Raw genomic sequence first — 20310 nt, forward strand, 5'->3', positions numbered from 1 at the left:
TACATAAAGGATTTACAAATCCTATAACTGGGGAAAAATTGTATAGAGAATGGAATAAATACAAAAATCTATTAGATGCAAAAACAGCACTTGGGCTGTCACCTTAGGAAGCCATAGCGGTAAAGAAAAAGAATATGATGGAAGGTTGGACAACTTATAGAAATTTATTTCAAAAATAGTGAGGAGAGTATCAATTAGAATAATTTAAGGAATTATCGGGAAAATTAACAACATGGATACAATATCCTCATTTGAATGAAGTACTTAAGAAAGGTAGAATACAAGGGACTGGGGAACAAACATCACAACTGGCGAGAGATCTGTTGGAATGTAATGTAAAAGCGCTGTCTAAAATGTGTAAGGTGCTATTGGAATAGAAGACAAAGCTTGCCACAAGTCCATAAGGTAGTGCCGTAGAATTATCCCTCTCTTGCAGATGTGGATGTGGAGGCAAAGTGGCGTGTCTAAAGGACCCCCAATTAGTTTTTGGACAGAAAATCCCTGGTGCAAATCTTGTCTCCAATTCATAATGCTGTATCTTAACCCCCATACTACACCAGCTCTCATGCAAGGAGCCAAGTTTATGGAGGACTGCAAGTGAGCAAGCAAGATGTGTCACAAGCCCAGCTCCTACGCAGTGGGGACACGTTTGGTGAAAACAACAAAAGGCAGTAATAATAATAATAATAATAATTTATTATTTGTACCCCGCCCATCTGGCTGGGTTTCCCCAGCCACTCTGGGCGGCTTCCATAGAAACAAAAAATACAGATATCACAGATTAAAAACTTCCCTGAACAGGGCTGCCTTAAGATGTCTTCTGAATGTCAGGTAGTTATTTATCGCTTTGACATCTGCTGGGAGGGCGTTCCACAGGGCGGGCGCCACTACCGAGAAGGCCCTCTGCCTGGTTCCCTGTAGCTTTGCTTCTCGCAATGAGGGAACCGCCAGGAGGCCCTCGGAGCTGGACCTCAGTGTCCGGGCAGAACGATGGGGGTGGAGACGCTCCTTCAGGTATACTGGGCCGAGGCCGTTTAGGGCTTTAAAGGTCAACACCAACACTTTGAATTGTGCTCGGAAACGTACTGGGAGCCAATGTAGGTCTTTCAAGACCGGTGTTATGTGGTCTCGGCGGCCGCCCCCAGTCACCAGTCTAGCTGCCGCATTCTGGATTAGTTGTAGTTTCCGAGTCACCTTCAAAGGTAGCCCCACGTAGAGCGCATTGCAGTAGTCCAAGCGGGAGATAACCAGAGCATGCACCACTCTGGCGAGACAGTCCGCGGGCAGGTAGGGTCTCAGCCTGCGTACCAGGTGGAGTTGGTAGACAGCTGCCCTGGATACAGAATTGACCTGTGCCTCCATGGACAGCTGTGAGTCCAAAATGACTCCCAGGCTGCGCACCTGGTCCTTCAGGGGCACAGTTACCCCATTCAGGACCAGGGAGTCCTCCACACCAGCCCGCCTCCTGTCCCCCAAAAACAGTACTTCTGTCTTGTCAGGATTCAACTTCAATCCATTAGCCACCATCCATCCTCCAACCGCCTCCAGGCACTCACACAGGACCTTCACCGCCTTCACTGGTTCTGATTTGAAAGAGAGGTAGAGCTGGGTATCATCTGCATATTGATGGACACCCAGTCCAAACCCCCTGATGATCTCTCCCAGCGGCTTCATATAGATGTTAAAAAGCATGGGGGAGAGGACGGAACCCTGAGGCACCCCACAAGTGAGGGCCCAGGGGTCTGAACACTCATCCCCCACCACCACTTTCTGAACACGGCCCAGGAGGAAGGAGCGAAACCACTGTATAACAGTGCCCCCAGCTCCCAGCCCCTCTAGACGGTCCAGAAGGATGTTATGGTCGATTGTATCAAAGGCCGCTGAGAGATCCAGCAGAACCAGGAAACAACTCTCACCTTTGTCCCTAGCTCGCCGGAGATCATCAACCAGCGCGACCAAGGCAGTTTCAGTCCCATGGTGAGGCCTGAATCCCGATTGGAAGGGATCCAAATGGTCCGCATCCTCCAGGCGTGCCTGGAGTTGTTCAGCAACCACGCGCTCAATCACCTTGCCCAAGAATGGAAGATTTGAGACTGGGCGATAGTTGGCCATACTGGCCGGGTCTAAAGATGGTTTTTTAAGAAGCGGTTTAATGACCGCCTCTTTCAGCGGATCTGGGAATGTTCCCTCACAGAGGGAAGCATTCACCACCCCGCAGAGCCCATCGCCCAGCCCTTCCCGGCTTGCTTTTATTAGCCAGGATGGGCAAGGATCAAGGAGACAGGTGGTTGGTTTCACGCGTCCAAGCAGCCTGTCCACATCCTCGGGGGTAGCGGATTGAAATTGATTCCATGCAACTTGACCAGACAGAGCTCTAGCACTCTCCCGCCCCGGCCCTGCTCCCACGGTGGTGTCTAGCTCCTTCCGAATATGAGTGATTTTATCTGCAAAAAACTTTGCAAAATCGTTGCAGGAGATCTTGGGGTCTTTACAAGTCCCCGGTGGTAAAGGTGGTTCTGTTAAATTGCGAACCACCTGAAAGAGTCTCCTGCTACTATTTTCTGCAGATGCAATAGAGGCGGTGAAGAAAGTCTTCTTCGCCGTCGCTATCGCCACTTGGTAGGCTCGACGTTGAGCTCTAACCTGTGTCCTGTCAGATTCGGAGTGAGTTTTCTGCCACCGACGCTCTAACCGTCTCAACGATTGTTTCATCGCCCTCAGCTCCGAAGAAAACCACGGGGCTGTTCGGGCTCCATGCAATCGGAGAGGGCGCTTCGGAGCCAGACAGTCGATAGCCCTGGTTAACTCCGCATTCCAGCGGGCCACCAGGGAATCAGCTGAAAGGCCATCAACATGGGCTAAAGCATCCCCTACCACTCTCTGGAAACCATTTGGATCCATTAAGTGGCGGGGGCGGACCATCCGAATTGGTCCCACCTCCCTGCAGAGGGGAAGGGTCGCGGAGAAGTCCAGTTGCACCAGGAAGTGATCTGACCATGGCACTTCTTTTGTTTCACTTTTACTTAGTGTCAGATCACCCACGTCACTAGAGGTGAACACCAGGTCTAAGGCATGTCCATGACTATGAGTTGGGCCAAACTTATTCAGGGACAGCCCCATGGAGGCCATGCTTTCCACGAAGTCCCGAGCAGCCCCTTGTAAGGTCGTGTCGGCATGGATGTTAAAATCCCCTAGGACAACCAAACTAGGTGTCTCCAGGAGAAAATCCGCCACGACCTGAAGCAGCTCGGACAGGGAATCCTTGGTGCAGCGGGGAGGTCGGTACACCAAAAGGAATCCTGTACTGCCCCTATTGCCCAACTTCCAGAACATGCACTCAGAGAGCTGGATCTTCCCAGTAGGATGCCTGGTGCAAGCTAGTGACTTCCTAAAAATCACTGCAACCCCCCCTCCCCGCCCACAGGACCTGGGTTGCTGTGCGTAAGAGAAACCTGGTGGGCAAGCAGCGGCAAGGACAGGCCCATCTGCTTCCTCCAACCAGGTCTCTGTCACACATGCCAGGTCAAATCCTCCATCCACAATCAAGTCGTGGATGGCAGTGGTTTTATTCATCATTGACCTGGCATTGCACAGCAACACTTTCAGGTCATGTGGGTTCCCCCTGTTGATTCCAGTATCCATCCGGTCAAGGCCAGACCCGGAGGCAGGGATAGTCTTCAAACAACGACTAAACCTGCCTCCTCGGTAATGACATGGTCTGGTCTTAGCGTAACTCCGCCTCCTGCCCATGATCACCGAGATCGGATGTCCCAGTGCTTTCCCCCCTGTGAAACTTGTCCCAGCCATTGTGTTGGCTGGGTAGCCACTCCCAGGCAGCCCTGATCCCACCCCTTAAAAACAAAACATAAACTATACAGAACCAATAAAATAACAACAAAAGGAACAGAACAATTGTACTAAAATTAACCCCCAACCAACTATCCATCCCACCCACCCACCCCCAGCAAAGGAAAAAAGAAAAAAAGGAATAAAAATTTAAATTGCCACCGACTGCTTGAGGACATTTTAAAGCACATTGACCACCTGGAACAGGGAAGCAATGGCAGAACACTTCCCACACTTCCCCAAGAGTTTGTTCCAGATAAGGGCCTGGGCCACGCCCCCTGGGCCAGTTGGAAAAGGCCCTGGAAGGGAGCAGGCCCTGCAGTCCTCACCCAGCCGATGGTCCGAGGCCTCACTGCAGCAGGAGTCCCTTTATAGCCGGGAGAGAGGGCCTGGGCCACGCCCCCTGGGCCAGTTGGAGAAGGCCCTGGAAGGCAGCAGGCCCTGCAGTCCTCACCCAGCCGATGGTCCAAGGATTCCCCGCAGCAGGAGTCCCTTTATAACCGGGAGAGAGGGCCTGGGCCACGCCCCCTGGGCCAGTTGGAAAAGGCCCTGGAAGGGAGCAGGCCCTGCAGTCCTCACCCAGCCGATGGTCCGAGGCCTCACTGCAGCAGGAGTCCCTTTATAGCCGGGAGAGAGGGCCTGGGCCACGCCCCCTGGGCCAGTTGGAAAAGGCCCTGGAAGGGAGCAGGCCCTGCAGTCCTCACCCAGCCGATGGTCCGAGGCCTCACTGCAGCAGGAGTCCCTTTATAGCCGGGAGAGAGGGCCTGGGCCACGCCCCCTGGGCCAGTTGGAAAAGGCCCTGGAAGGGAGCAGGCCCTGCAGTCCTCACCCAGCCGATGGTCCGAGGCCTCACTGCAGCAGGAGTCCCTTTATAGCCGGGAGAGAGGGCCTGGGCCACGCCCCCTGGGCCAGTTGGAAAAGGCCCTGGGAGGGAGCAGGCCCTGCAGTCCTCACCCAGCCGATGGTCCGAGGCCTCACTGCAGCAGGAGTCCCTTTATAGCCGGGAGAGAGGGCCTGGGCCACGCCCCCTGGGCCAGTTGGAAAAGGCCCTGGAAGGGAGCAGGCCCTGCAGTCCTCACCCAGCCGATGGTCCCTCCATAATCCCAACCAAGATGAACTGGATGAGAATTATTTTTGATCTCAAAACCAGACAGACGTTAGAACTTGAGAAATACGAGGGATCCCTCTTCCTGGTGCTAACATATTAACCCCAGAAATGGAAATCATGTTGGCTTTTTTTACCTGCTCTTCGTGTAGAACTACTTGACCTTTGAGAGGGTTACCCAGAGGTGCCAATGTCACAAACGGTTGCCATATTCCACCAACGGTCCTTGGGAAGATGTCATACAAGTCTATAATGCATCCATTCTTACTGGCCAGATCCGTGGCATATAAGGACACCGGATTGCATGTAGCCACATAAAGGGCGTCTTCTGCTTCCGAAAGCGGGAATAAGATCCAGATTACATGAAAGCAAACATATGAACAGATTGCTTATAGACACAGACATTGTTTGCATAAATATACAGTGGTGCCCCGCAAGACGAATGCCTCGCAAGACGGAAAACCCGCTAGACGAAAGGGTTTTCCGTTTTGGAGGTGCTTCGCAGGACGAATTTCCCTATGGGCTTGCTTCGCAAGACGAAAATGTCTTGCGAGTTTTGAGATTTTTTTCCGCTCCCCACCCCCTTTTTCTAAGCCGCTAAACCGCTAATAGCCTTTTAGCAGCTAATCCGCTAATCCCTTAAACCTTTAATAGCCGCTAATAGCCGCTAAACCGCTAATCCGCTAAGCCGCTAATAGGGTTGCTTCGCAAGACGAAAAAACCGCTAGACGAAGAGACTCGCGGAACGAATTAATTTCGTCTTGCGAGGCACCACTGTATTGATATATGGAATGAGTCTATACATAATATAGCAGGTTATTAATAATCCTATATGTATTCGCATATATATGTATTCACATATTACACAAAGGTAAAGGTAAAGGGATCCCTGACCGTTAGGTCTAGTCACAGACAACACTGGGGTTGCGGCGCTCATCTCGCTTTACTGGCCGAGGGAGTTGGCGTACAGCTTCCAGGTCATGTGGCCAGCATGACTAAGCCGCTTCTGGCGAACCAGAGCAGCGCACGGAAACGCCGTTTACCTTCCCACCGGAAGGTTTATAGAGCAGAGGGAATAAAAAAAGGTGGCATACAAACTAATTGATATTAATTATGTTCTAGATAATTAGAATTATTAGATAATTAGATATTTCAAGGGGCTGTCCTTGAAGCTGTCCCAGAAACTCCAGCGGGTGCAGAATGCTGCGGCGAGACTCCTTACGGGGTCCTCACAGCGGGATCACATTCACCCAGTGCTTTACCAGCTGCACTGGCTCCCGGTGGAGTACAGGGTCAGATTTAAGGTGCTGGTTTTGACCTTTAAAGCCCTTCACAGCCTAGGACCCTCATACCTACGGGACCGCCTCTCCCGGTATGCCCCATGGAAAGCCTCAAGGTCCATAAATAGCAACACCCTAGCGGTCCTGGACCCTAAGGAAGTTAGATTGGCTTCAACCAGAGGCAGGGCCTTTTCAACACTGGCTCCCGCCTGGTGGAACGCTCTGTCTCATGAGACCAGGGCCCTGCGGGATCTGATTTCTTTCTGCAGGGCCTGTAAGACAGAGTTGTTCCGCCTGGCCTTTGGCTTGGAGCCATTTTAATTCCCTCCCCCTCTTTCTTTTTTCCTTTCTCCTCCTGTGATGAGGCTGCATTTTAATATTTTAATGTTTCAATATTTTAATGTTGTATTTTAATCTTGCTTTTAAGTTGTATTCATTCAGCTTGTTTTTATTATTGCTTGTTAGCTGCCCTGAGCCCGGCCTTGGCTGGGGAGAGCGGGGTATAGATAATAATAATAATAATAATAATAATAATAATAATAATAATAATAATAATAAATTATAATTATACTTATAATTATAATTATAGATATCTACACATTTGTACAGTTTCTCATCATCACTAAATAAACAGAAAATAAAAATTATACTCTACCTTGCGCCGCAGCAACATCGCACACTAAATTAACTTCATTCAAAGGCAATGACCAAAAGGCACGTTCTTCTGTAAAGCTCAGGGATCGGGCTTCGTGTCTTTCCAGTGGGAATGCCTGCACATTTAAGTACATTGGACCCTAAAAGAAATATAATTTATATTTTGAATTAGACACATATGCGGGCACCAAAATCTTTTAAATGCTTAGGGCCTCTAAGGGTCCAGCCCTGGAATTGGTAGACTACAAATTGTGAATACATGAAAACATTCTGTATGGTTTTAAAATCCTGGAAAATAGGGTATGCTTACAGTCAACATTAAGATTTATTTTTTAAAATCTTACCTTTATATCTATGTGGTGTGTTTCAGTGGGGCACAAAAGTTTCTGTTGCGGCTGGCTGACTTTCCAGTAGCCCATTAATTTTGCACTTGGCAATGGCAACCTGCCCAACAAAAAACTATTATTATTTTTTTGTTTTTTAGGTAGGTAGGTAGGTAGGTAGCTAGATAGATAGACAGATAGATAGATGGTAGTTTTCAAACATTTACAGATAACAACAACAAAGAGAAGAGAGGAACAAAACAAAACCAAAATCAATGTAAGAGGGATAATGTAAGTTATTGGCATCTGAAGTGCCATGAATGCTAACCCACCCATAACTTTCTCTTTTTAGATGGCACCTCATCTAAAAATACCACATTTTTCGCTCTATAAGACGCACCAGACCACAAGACGCACCTAGTTTTTGGAGGAGGAAAACAAGAAAAAAAATATTCTGAATCTCAGAAGCCAGAACAGCAAGAGGGATTGCTATGCAGTGAAAGCGGCAATCCCTCTTGCTGTTCTGGCTTCTGGGATAGCTGCGCAGCCTGCATTCGCTCCATAAGACGCACACACATTTCCCCTTACTTTTTAGGAGGGGAAAAGTGAGTCTTATAGAGCAAAAAATACGGTACATTTCTGAGCTGAAAAGTTTCCTTGTTGACACAATCTTAATCTGCCACAGCGCCAGCAGTCTTAAAATCTCAAGGAAACAATACCAGGAGGAATCCCACTGAAAATTATGCTCTGTGAGGGAAAGACTTGGAAACCCAAATGGCCTGTGCAAGTATAAGCTGCGTCCCAACATATCCAGAAACACTTTGGCTGCACGGAGGCCACAGGTTTGCAACAACTGACAAAGGAAGAAGGAAATACATTTCTAGAAAATACAAACAAGTTCTGCCAAATAAAGAGGAGGCCAAGTTGGGTTCTTTTCTGGTGTGGGGTGGAAAAGATAGGGAGCTGACAAGATACTTGACATGAGCCAACAGGGTGACGCGGCAGCTAAAAAAGCCAATGCAATTCTGGTCTGCATCAATAGGAGTATAGCATCTAGATCAAGGGAAGTAATAGTGCCACTATATTCTGCTCTGGTCAGACCTCACCTGGAGTACTGTGTCCAGTTCTGGACACCACAGTTCAAGAAGGACACTGAGAAACTGGAACGTGTCCAGAGGAGGGCAACCAAAATGGTCAAAGGCCTGGAAACGATGCCTTATGAGGAACGGCTAAGGGAGCTGGGCATGTTTAGCCTTGAGAAGAGGAGGTTAAGGGGGGATATGATAGCCATGTTCAAATATATAAAAAGATGTCACAAAGAGGAGGGAGAAAGGCTGTTTTCTGCTGCTCCAGAGAAGCGGACACGGAGCAATGGATCCAAACTACAAGAAAGAAGATTCCACCTAAACATTAGAAAGACCTTCCTGACAGTAAGAGCTGTTCGACAGTGGAATTTGCTGCCAAGGACTGTGGTGGAGTCTCCTTCTTTAAGCAGAGGCTTGACAACCATCTGTCAGGAGTGCTCTGATGGTGTTTCCTGCTTGGCAGGGGGTTGGACTGAGGAAGTAGGGGGACAGTGGGCCTGCTTCATTGCCCAAAGATCACCAAGATGCCACTTTGGTGGCACAGTGCTGAAGATGATGCTTGGGAGCGATCATGTCAACTGCCCCTTTCATACTGTCATTTCATAGGGAGGTCAGCGCTTTGACAGAGTCATTCAGGAACACATCAGTTTCTGAGGTGAGGCCCTTCAAATAGGCCCACTCCCCTTACTGCCAGGAATTGCCACTACCAAGCCAAACTTCACCAGACCAGGTAATGGTCCAAAAATAACAAGGGACTGCACTGTATTCCCTCATTTTCAAACCATCCCTCACATCACTCAAAGGTGTGCCCTGCCTAATCCGTTGGCCCAACAGCCACTTGAGACATTCCCATGGTTGTCATGAAGGACATGAAATTTCAAACCAGCCCAATATCAGCCTCCACAGGGACAATGGAGTCACCCAGTGCAACAGTCCCGGGGTCCTCTAACACTATGCTAGGGACCACCTTGTCCAGCTCAATTTCATTGCAAATTCATTATTCTTGGACTTCTGGGGAGGCATCATGGCTGGCTAGCCGTCTCTGTTGAGGCTCTATCCTCAAAGATAATTAAGTGGTGATTAACGATAGCTACTGTCTCGTATTATTCTCTGAGGAACAGATATAACAGGGATTATCTTCCAAATGTTCTGGAAGGATTGCTCCCACCATGGGACCACGAAATCTTCAAGGAACCCAAACGGTTGAATTTTGCCCAAACACCACTTAATAGCCCTAGAGGTCAGCCCCTAGGGCAAAGATAATCAAAAGCTCCTTTCTTCAATTATTTCTGAAACTCCTATAAATTACTACTATGACTATCTCTCTGCTGGTTAAAATGTTCATTCGAAATACAACCCAATAGCTGGCTTAAGAGGAGACGCCATTAAGGGGCTGTAAACAAATAAATAAAAAAGCATGCTCTTATTCTACATACCAAAGAAAGTTTTTCAAACTGGTAAGAGATTCTCCAACTTTGAGAAATTTTCATCTTATTTTGTTCTAGTCTTAATCCTGTTTTACTGGTGAATGTGTTGTTTTGTACTGTGAAACTACATGGCTGCTCCCTGTGAGAAGGCAATGTTAGAAATGCAACTTTCTGCAATTTCCAGATAAGAAAGGACTGTGTGAATTTCTGAGAAAGCACTCAGGCTGGTGAATATGCTGAAAAATACTGCATTGACTGCCGCAGTCGTGCAACAATTATTAAATGAGCAATTAAAGGAAATAAGAGTGGAGCTGCATAAAATGTCAAATGTTAATTGGGCAACACTGAGGCTGGGTAATATATACAGCCTTTGGAAAAAAATACTGCTGGAGATTTGCCAGACCAGGAGAATGGAATGATATAGTTGAAGGCAAGGGATGATGAAAGTGAGAGGACCTCCCCATAGGTGCCTGGAGGAATGACGCAGCCAAGTACTGGAGCTATGATGTTGGAGGAGGGGAAGCAGTCCATAGATGGAGAGACTAAGAAATACCCTGAGCTGGCAGAGATGAGCTGAGAACGAAAGGATTCTGTGTACAATTTGGAATAAATCTCAAGGGGAAAGCTACTTACTCTTATAATACGTTTGGGAAATTAATGGAAAAGGAGGAAATGGAAACTCTCTCTCTCTCTCTATATATATATTTTAAAGCAGTGTTCCCCAACCTTGGGCCTCCAGCTGTTTTTGGACTACAACTCCCATCATCCCTCGCTAGCAAGACCAGTGGTCAAGGATGATAGGAATTGTAGTCCAAAAACAGCTGGAGGCCCAAGGTTGGGGAACACTGTTTTAAAGGACTGAAAACAGTGGCCATCAGGAAATGGGACTGGAAGATATGGATTTGGATGTGAATTAATGTTTATAAGCAAATAGCTATCTATTATTGTCTTAACAAATAACCATAGTGAATAAACCCCTGAGGAATAAAAAACAAGGACGGAATGTTTCTTAATATTGGAGGTTCAGTTGTGATGTCGGACTGGAGGAAGACTACTGCTGACTTTTATATATAATAGCATAATAACAATCGGAGAACCTCTTTTGGACTTCTTATCTGGAAGGAAAAATGAATGAACTTGAGATGCCCAGACGGAAGGCTGGAAAAATGTCACTTAGCAGAGGGAGGAACAGCTGGATAGTACCCTGGAGTAAATATTTGACTATTTTGAAGAACTCTTCTATATATAACTGGCAAATGGAAGTCCCTTTTCTTCTGGAAGAAGCGTTGCCACTGGAATTCATTGCTCCAAACCATGCTGATCTGGGCTCAGGCCAGCATAACATACCCCAGCTTCGACCCTAACCATATTCTGTGCCGGAACTGTACATATGAAGCTAACAATGGAAAAAGAGGTAGTTCCCAAATGCTTGAACAAGATTTTTGTACCCATATAGTCTCTCAGAGATCCAGATAACGGTCTCAACCGTAAGCCAACATTCACTTTTGCTCCTAATATTTCCTCGCCCTCAGTAATCCTTGCCCCAAAATGCCTTCTGCCTTGCAGCTATGAATAAAATACAATGAGAACTGCCCGGCAAATGCTGATTGTTATGTTATGTGCAATGAGCACAAACAGTCCCCATCGTCTACGGCCAGGAAGGAGAGCAAATCCAAAGTTTTGTTTCGGATTACATTAACAACTGTAATTGATAAAAACATAAATAAATGTAACTCCTAAACTATTGACTGGAATGAGGCAACATGAACCTATTTCACCAATTTTAAAACAACTTCACTTGACTACCTGTTTGTTTCTATGCCCAATTCAAGGTGCTCCTTTTAATCTTTAGAATCCTAATTTTAATTTAGGCATGCATTTCAGATGGTATTTATTTACTTACTTACTAACTAACTAATTAACTAACTACCTGGCCCTTCACCTAGGCAGTTTCCATAAAAACCAATTTGCCTAACACCAGTGGTTTGTATGTATAAAGGGGAATATTTGTTTTTCTATAAATGGTTTTGGAAATTGGTTTGCAGTGCGATCTTATCCATGTCTACTCAGAAGTAAGTACTACTGAAATCAACAGGGCTTATTCCCAGGTAAGTCGGGATAGGATCACAGCCTTAGTAGTTATGACACATAAATTATGTGCATTTAATATACTCATTAAAAAACTGCCTGAAACCAGAGGAAGGCCACCAATATCATGAAGCAAACTGGATGGCCTGTAAGCAGTTTGTGGAGTTGTGGTTTTGCAAAGTACATGCCAAATGTCTGATGATGGGAATAAGTATTGAGATGCTAACTTCATTCAAGAATAATTTACTCTTTGGACATGTTCCGCAAAGTATTTTGAAAGATTTGTGCAAGGCTAGGGGCTAACATATTTCCCCACTACTGATAAAAAGAATTTGGATTTGCTACTAATTATGGAAATAAATTGCAAAATGATCATTCAATGAAGAGAAACCGAGAAGAACGAATTTTCCCCTTTATTGGATTCATTTAATCATACAAATCATCACTATTCATAATATAATACATTCACAATTTATACAAAATGCTGTAAACGTGCATAGTTAAAATAGTATAAATTAATAATAGTTCAATAATATATCAATCTGTTTTCAGGTATTAGCAATATTTGCTTCAAGCATTCAAGGCAGACAGGTTGATCTTAACTAGCAGCAAATATACAACGTAGGTTAGTCTTACTCCTTAGCCAGGTGTACATTGGTGGGTTTTGCTCCAATTGGGATTCCATGTTTATGCAGAGTCCGAATTAAAATCTCACGCATTTCGTTATTGTAGGAGTCAAAATCAAAGACATTTCTGACAACGTTGGCAAGCCCTTCTGTTGGAAATTTCTACAGAGAGGGAGAAGGAGAAGAGGACAAGATTAATGAGCTCCCCATGGACCGAGATGCACGGTTTCTTTTTCTTTTCTTTTTTATAAATAATTTTTATTAATTTACAACACAACACAACAAAACATACATTATTTTCACATTTCACATTTCAATTTCTAAGTCTTTGTTTTTGGACTTCCTTTAGCTTTTCCGTAAATCTTTCGTAGTTACTATTAGTTTCCGCATTTATTTTTTAACCATTGTCATTAATTATATCTTTTCCCCTTCTCATTCCTTTTAACAATGTCTCTCACGTATTCACAGTGCTCTTTTAAAACCATCTAGCGTTATTTGACCATCACTAATATTCTCCATATATTTAACAAATTTCCCCCAGTTTTCTGTAAACTTTTGGTCTCTTAAATATCTAATCTTTCCTGTCATCTTATCCAAATCAGCATAATCTAACAACTTAGATCTCCAGTCTTCTATTGTCGGTGTTTCCTGTTGTTTCCATTTTTGTGCCAGTAACACTCTTGCTGCAGTCACTGCATATTGGAGAAACTTACTATCCTTTCTTTTAATCTCCTTTCCTAGAATGCCTAGCAGAAAGACCTCTGGCTTCTTTGTAAAAGTATACTTCAGAATCTTCTTCAACTCATTATATATCATTTCCCAGAAGTCTTTCACTCTCTTACATTCCCACATGTGATAGAATGAACCTTCTTTTTCTTTACATTTCCAACACTTGTTACAGGTCTTATACATTTTTGCCAATTTTACCGGTGTAATATACCACCTATAAAACATTTTCATCACATTCTCTTTCAACGCCATACATGCTGTAAATTTTAAATTCTCCTTCCATAGTTTTTCCCAATCTTCAAACTGTATATTATAACCAATATCTCTGGCCCAATATATCATAACCGACTTTACTTCTTCATCTTTTAAATTCCATTCTAATAACAAATTATACATTTTTGACAAATTTTTAACCTCCTTATTTATTACTTCTGACTGGAATATTGAGTCTTTGTCTGCATAGCCCCGTTCTTTGACATCTTTCCTAAACATTTCAGAGATGCACGGTTTCATAGGTTCTGAGATGCACAAATGGAGTTCTAGGTAAGCAGGAACATCTCCACTCACTAAGATTCTTTGATAGGGATGCACATTGCAAGGCTGTTTCATACGCTGAAGTTAAGGCCCATTGCTGGCATCTGTCCGTCTCGAGAGACAATGGGAATGACCGTCTGGGGGTGAAGTCAAACTGCAATAACAGCACTGAAGGGACACATCTAGGCATAGGCGTGGGTGGTGTGTATGGAGGTTCTGGGCTGCCTAGACGGCACGGCCCGCCTCTCGGCCTCACTGATGTGGTCCAAAAGAAAGCAGAGCAGTGTGCTTGGCACTCGTGGCCACAGGAGAAAGCAGCCGGCAAGCACCTTCCCATTACCAAGACAACTCTGTTGAAAGCCGCCCTCCCTCCAGCTACTGACTATCACATCCCCTCTAGGTAGGCTCCCTGACTTGCTATGGACTTCGGTTGGTCGCCTCGGGACCTGGTAGGAATTTTTTCCAATTGGTAATTGGCATATACAGCCAGTTGGTTTTCCGCCTACCTCGTAGCAACTCGTCACAACTCCTCAGTATTGGCGGTTAGGCATTGGCAAGGGAGGGTTAAGTGGATGAGAGGGGGGAGTGCCATCCCCTCCCCCACAGAAAAGGGTAGTCCGATAAAGGACTCCAGGAGGGCGTTGCTCTGTCCGAAGCCTATGGAGGTATGGGCCCAAGGCATGCCCCCAAGCGGTGACTCCGGGGGAGTTCCTAGTTGACATGCCTCAGCAGGGCTCCCCCTACTGGTGGTTAACCCTTGCCGGTCTTCATGCAATCGGGCTGGAGCCGGCTAGTCGATAGGGCCAATGCCTAAGCCAATACAGTGGTACCTCGCAAGACGAATGCCTCGCAAGACGAAAAACTCGCAAGACGAAAGAGTTTTTCGTTTTTTGAGTTGCTTCGCAAGACGAATTTCCCTATGGGCTTGCTTCGCAAGACAAAAACGTCTTGCGCCTTTTTTAAAAAACCGTCAATGCATTCCTATGGGAAACCGTCAATGCACAGTGGTGCTTCGCAAGACGAAAAAATTCACAGGACGAAAAAACTCGCAGAATGAATTAATTTCGTCTTGCGAGGCACCACTGTACTGCTCATTCCTGTAATCAATAAAGTTGTGGCCTATTTCACCCATTAACCTTATATTCTGGTGTCCTGTGTCTTTATTTCTTCCTGGGTGGGGGTGGGAACTCGCCACGTAACCAAGACAGCTCTGTTGAAAGCCGCCCTCCCTCCAGCTACTGACTATCACATCGCCACGGCCAGTGTGAGAAAGCGACAAACCAACAACAAACAACACAATGACCAGTATGCTAGATAGCACTGCAATTCTTATTGCATAATATACATAATTTAGTACAAGCGGTGAAACCTTTTAGGCGTTCATGGTGCCGAAGTAGTAAGTGAATAACAACGTAGGACAGTGATCCCAGATAATCTGACTGTTTCGCTGGAATCTTCTTCAGCACAACCCACAGATTAGAAAAATGCACAAAGTTTTACCGCTTAGCCCACAGGATAGCATCTATTGCTATCAACTACAGACTTATTATACTTCTACGGACTTACAAAGATTGACAGAGGTGTGTTCATTTGATTTCAAATATATTAGAGAATTTACAAGTGTACACATTTTGTTTTCGTTGTACTAAATTATGTATATTATGCAATAAGAATTGCAGTGCTATCTAGCATACTGGTCATCATGTTGCTTGTGTTGTTTGTTGTGTTAGGTTTGCAACACAGGGGTTTGTTGTTCTGTATTAGTGAGAGAAAGTGGCCCACCTTCCGCTGTGGAAGCTCAATGATATGCTGAATAACAGAGAACTCCATCCCAAGCTTCTTTCTTACCTCAGCCCTCCCAATCCCTATTCCTCTGGGGTCAAGCCTAAGAACATGGGATTATCTCATTTCTAATATTCATAAACTGCTCTGGAAGCCTTTGGCCGGAAAATGGGTAAATAGGTTTTATTATTTCATTCTGAACAAGCTACAAAGAACACGGGATAATTTTTCTGAACCTTCTGAGAAGAGTATTTTCGGTTGCAACCCTAACATACTTCACAGGGGAAAAGCCCCATTGATCATAGCTGGCCGGACTTCTGAGTATATATGTAAAGCACTGGTTTTCAACCAGTGTCCTGTGGCACCCAGGGGTGATTTAAGGAACGTTCAGGGGTGCCCTGGGGGCATCCTTTCATTAACTTGCAGCCCATATCTTCCTGAATTATCTCTCTCTTTCTCGCTAAGCAAGGTTCAGGGGAGCCGGCAGCTTTAACTTGCGGCCCATTATCTTCCTGAAATAAAACAGTGGCAAAAAAAGTGGAGAAACACTTTTGCATGACTGTTTTATCTTCTTAAAATATCTCTCCCGCCCCCCCCCAAAAAATCCTCCCCAGCTTCAGTAACTAACAGTTCCTTAGTTTTACACAGAGGGCTTGAAAAATGCAAGAAAATAGCAGGGTAGCTTGATGTTGCGTGTGCCCAGATGTGTGTGTGTGTGCTTTGCTGGCATGTGGCATCTGGAGGGATCAGAAATTGCTTGGGGCTGATAAGATTAGCAACCCCTAGTTTATGGGCTTGCTTCCACACAGAAGTGGCATGTCTACAAAGCAAATAAGAATAAAATAATAATAATTTTTTATTTGTATCCCGCCCTCCCCAGCCGAGGCGGGCTCAGAGCGGCTAACATCATAAAAACATAAAACAGACATCAATTAATTAAAATGCATCTTAAAATTAATTCAGACAAGTTAAAATCTGGCCAGGTGACAATTATCAGGCTGGAATTGAGCGTGGTTAATACTTGCCAGGTATTAACCTGGGATGGGACGCGGGTGGCGCTGTGGGTAAAACCTCAGTGCCTAGGACTTGCCGATCGTATGGTCGGCGGTTCGAATCTCCGCGGCGGGGTGAGCTCCCCCTGAACGGTCCCAGCTCCTGCCCACCTAGCAGTTCGAAAGCACTCTTAAGTGCAAGTAGATAAAGAGGGACCGCTTTATAGTGGGAAGGTAAACGGCGTTTCCATGTGCTGCGCTGGTGCTGGCTCGCCAGCTGCAGCTTCGTCACACTGGCCACGTGACCCGGAAGTGTCTTCGGACGGCGCCGGCTCATGGCCTCTGGAGCGAGATGAGCACGCGATCCTAGAGTCGGACACGATTGGCCCGTACGGGCAGGGGTACCTTTACCTTTTAATACTTGCCAGGATCAACTGTTTACACTGATCATACAAGGACCTGTGAGCGGGTTGGGGCCCTCCTTCGGGCTTGTTTTATACAAAAGAAAGTCAAACTGCACCCTGCCCAAAGGCCTGGCGGAACAGCTCCGTCTTGCAGGCCCTGCGGAAAGATGTCAAATCCCGCAGGGCCCTGGTCCTTTATATACATAGGAAAGGAGGAATCATTTGGGCACATTTTCTCTTGAGTCAATCAGATTCAGGCCCCTGCTGGACTTGGGTTATCCACAACTAACCTAATTTCACTGCTTTCACTCTGGAACCAGCCACAGCCATTAAAACCACTTAGATGGTCCTACAAGCATTTTAGGCCTTACCAATTTCAATCTACTTGTCCGAACGGTTTTTGCAAGTTAAATGTCAATATTTATCAGTGGGTCTGTTCCAAATCGCGCCAGTAGCAGGAATGTATATACTGTACCTGTAAATGCTTGACTATATTCACTACTTCCCTCGTTGAGTAAGGATAATTGATAATTCCTTGGTCGGCCAAGCTTCTGAGCTCTCCAAAAGCAGCCACCAGTTTCTGCAGGACTGGCTCGGGAACCGCAGGCCCGTATTGCCGAAGCATTGCAAGCTCAGAGCTTGGTTTGGGGTTATCAATTGCATGGCAGCTAAAAATATCTCCTGGAATAAACAAGCAAGGAATGGAGAGTTGTGGAAAGGTTGTAGCATATAGTAATGGAAACCCTGAAGCTATGCAAACTCCACAAAGCCAGGTGTTGTTGACTCGGTTGCATTCCTGGACTGGAGGCGGAAGTCTCCAGTGAACCTTCTTTTTTTTTTAAAAAAAAAAATAATGTTTATTAGAAGTTTTAAAGTTACACAAAAAGGGGGAGGAAAAAGAGAAAAGCAAAGAGAAAAAAAAGAATTAAAAATTACGTAGAAAAAAAGCAAAAAAACCCCACAATACATCAAAAAACCCCACAATATATCAAAATCCTTATCTTTCATTAGCTTATTTCCTCGACCTCCTCCCACCTCCCATTTTTGTATTCCAGTTGTTAATAATATCAGCAAATCCTTTCCGTCTTTCACTGCTTTCTATCTTTTAGTTATCTTGATTTATTTTTACCTTATCTTATCATCAAAAACCTTAAAGTTTATTTATACTTAACTCCTTATAATATTTCTACTAAAGTCATGTAATTTCATTCCAACATTTCCCAACATTCATTAATTTTACAATATTTCTCTAAATAGATTTTTAAATTATTATTTTCCCCAATCTTCTTCCACCGTCTCTTCTCCCTGGTCTCGGATTCTGTCAGTCCTTTCTATCAGTTCTACATAGCCCATCAGCCTGGTGATCTTCTATCCGAGGCTCTTAACTCTTCTCCATATCCCATCTGCAGGTCTTCTTCAAATTTATGCTTACACTTTACTTCCATCTTGACAGTTCCTTTATTCCTTGTCAGCAGGTCAGCCCATACTCCATAGTCAAAGTCTCCACTGAACCTTCAACCATGTTGCCCCTTGTGCTATTCAAAGGGGTCTTTATGGCAAACGGTCCCTCTAGATACCTATTGCCCAGCTTCAACGCATCTTCGCGTATGGAAGTTCGCCAGCTGCTGAGTGCTCTCCTCAGTGGGGACCATAATCATTCAGTCCTCCACTTGAAAGTAGCTCAGGCAGAAAGGCTGGGAAACAGATCCTTTGTATGAGATTTCCAAGAGGAGATACTATGAGCTTTCAGCAACCTGCTGCCCTCCCAATGAGGTGCCAACTTCCATCAAGCCCACCCAACACTGAGGAAGGTTGGGGTACATGGACCCACAACAGTCACGGAATGCCAGTATGTGGACCCCTTCCTCTCGTCCCAAATTACCTTATAACAATCCCAGAAACATAGTTCTTGCTAACATTCTGAAAAAGTATGTTCTGCTATGTGCTTAGCCAAACACAGTGGTGCCCCGCAAGACAAATGCCTCGCAAGACGGAAAACCCGCAAAACGAAAGGGTTTTCCGTCTGCAGAGGCGCTTCGCAAGATGAATTTCCCTATGGGCTTGCTTCGCAAGACGAAAATTGACGAAAAATTTTGAGGGTTTTTTTTGCTCCAAAACCCCTTATTCTGAATCGCTAAGCTGCTAAAAGCATTTTAGCAGCAAAACCGCTAATCCCCCAAGCCTAAAAAAGCCGTTTTTAGCCCTTAAAGTGCCAATAGCGCTAATAGCGCTACTCCGTCACTGGGCTTGCTTCGCAAGATGAAAAAAACGCAAGACGAAAAGACTCCCGGAACGGATTCTTTTCGTTTTGCGAGGCACCACTGTACTTTAAAATTCAAAATCCCTTATTTTATGCAGCCACTTTCCCCAAAGAGTCCATGTGTAATTCTCTTCCAAGTTTCAGATGAGAAAATGACTGAAACAGCCTCCTATCTGAAAGGCTGAACAGATTTCTTAAAAAACAGCCTGTTTCCTGTATATCTTTTCTATCAGGAGGACGAGTAAAGCAAAGCTTATATTTTCCATACTGAAGTCTGTAGAAAACACAGTTGTTGTTGGTTTATTAAGCACTGCACTTACCTAGTGTTCCAAAAAAGTCATTGCCCAAAAACGGAAATCCAGGTCTGTTTGCTAGAACGATCATTCTGAAATCTGGATGAATTACCACCACATTTTCTCTTCCACTCACACTAGCAGAGTCTAGAAAATACATATAATTGAATTAATATTTTCAACTTTACAAGGCACGGTTCAAGTAACAAAATTCATGCCCACTGAAAGGTTTTAAATAATCAATATATATGAAATGATCTGCTTAACTCTACAGTGAATATAACCCATTATCATTAAAATTTTGCAATAGAATACCCCAAAAGTACAAGAAATATAAAATTATGCATTTTGTTATAAATACATTTATATACATATTTAAATATGGATTTTTATACAGATTTTTAAAAAAATACTTGGTGATTAGTGAATGACCACATGAAAAATTCATATGAACCATATGCATTTTGATTCATCTATCCCTACATTTCCCTTGAACAATGTGTTACATTTCACAATTATTTAAATTTTACTGATTCTACAGCCTTCTCTCCTGCTGCCAAACTATTCCATTCAATTCCAGTCCAGAGAAACTCAACAGTTCAACTCATTCTTCATAAAAAGGTAGAGGATTTCACCTTTTCCAATCCTGCAGGCCCACACCAAGCAAACTTACAACAAGCTAACTCTCTCTATTAACACTCTGATCTGAAACATTTATTAAACCACAGAACCTAAGGCTTGCCGATCAGAAGGTCAGCAGTTCAAATCCCCACGATGGGGTGAGCTCCCGTTGCTCGGTCCCTGCTCCTGCCAACCTAGAAGTTCAAAAGCATGAAGTGCAAGTAGATAATTAGGTACTGCTCCGGTGGGAAGGTAACCGGC

General features: G+C 44.8%; 1 protein-coding gene across 4 annotated transcripts in view; it reads right to left on the bottom strand.

The window, feature by feature from the left end:
- VWA8 (von Willebrand factor A domain containing 8) overlaps window positions 1-20310 on the bottom strand; it is a 112294-nt gene that overhangs the window by 44620 nt on the left and 47364 nt on the right. For 2 of the 4 annotated variants that reach the window (XM_083448528.1, XM_083448527.1), the window contains exons 24-29: window positions 19456-19575; window positions 17351-17556; window positions 12445-12596; window positions 7230-7329; window positions 6887-7025; window positions 5089-5279 (exon numbers count right to left, since the gene is read on the bottom strand). In XM_083448528.1, the coding sequence (XP_083304654.1) occupies window positions 5089-5279; window positions 6887-7025; window positions 7230-7329; window positions 12445-12596; window positions 17351-17556; window positions 19456-19575 (908 nt within the window). Of the gene's footprint in view, window positions 1-5088; window positions 5283-6886; window positions 7026-7229; window positions 7330-12444; window positions 12597-17350; window positions 17557-19455; window positions 19576-20310 lie in introns of all 4 variants that reach the window. The other 2 variants (XM_083448526.1, XM_083448525.1) reach the window with 1 other exon arrangement.

Source organism: Podarcis tiliguerta (genome assembly GCF_965153285.1).
Source record: "Podarcis tiliguerta genome assembly, chromosome: 7".
Lineage (NCBI taxonomy): Eukaryota > Metazoa > Chordata > Lepidosauria > Squamata > Lacertidae > Podarcis > Podarcis tiliguerta.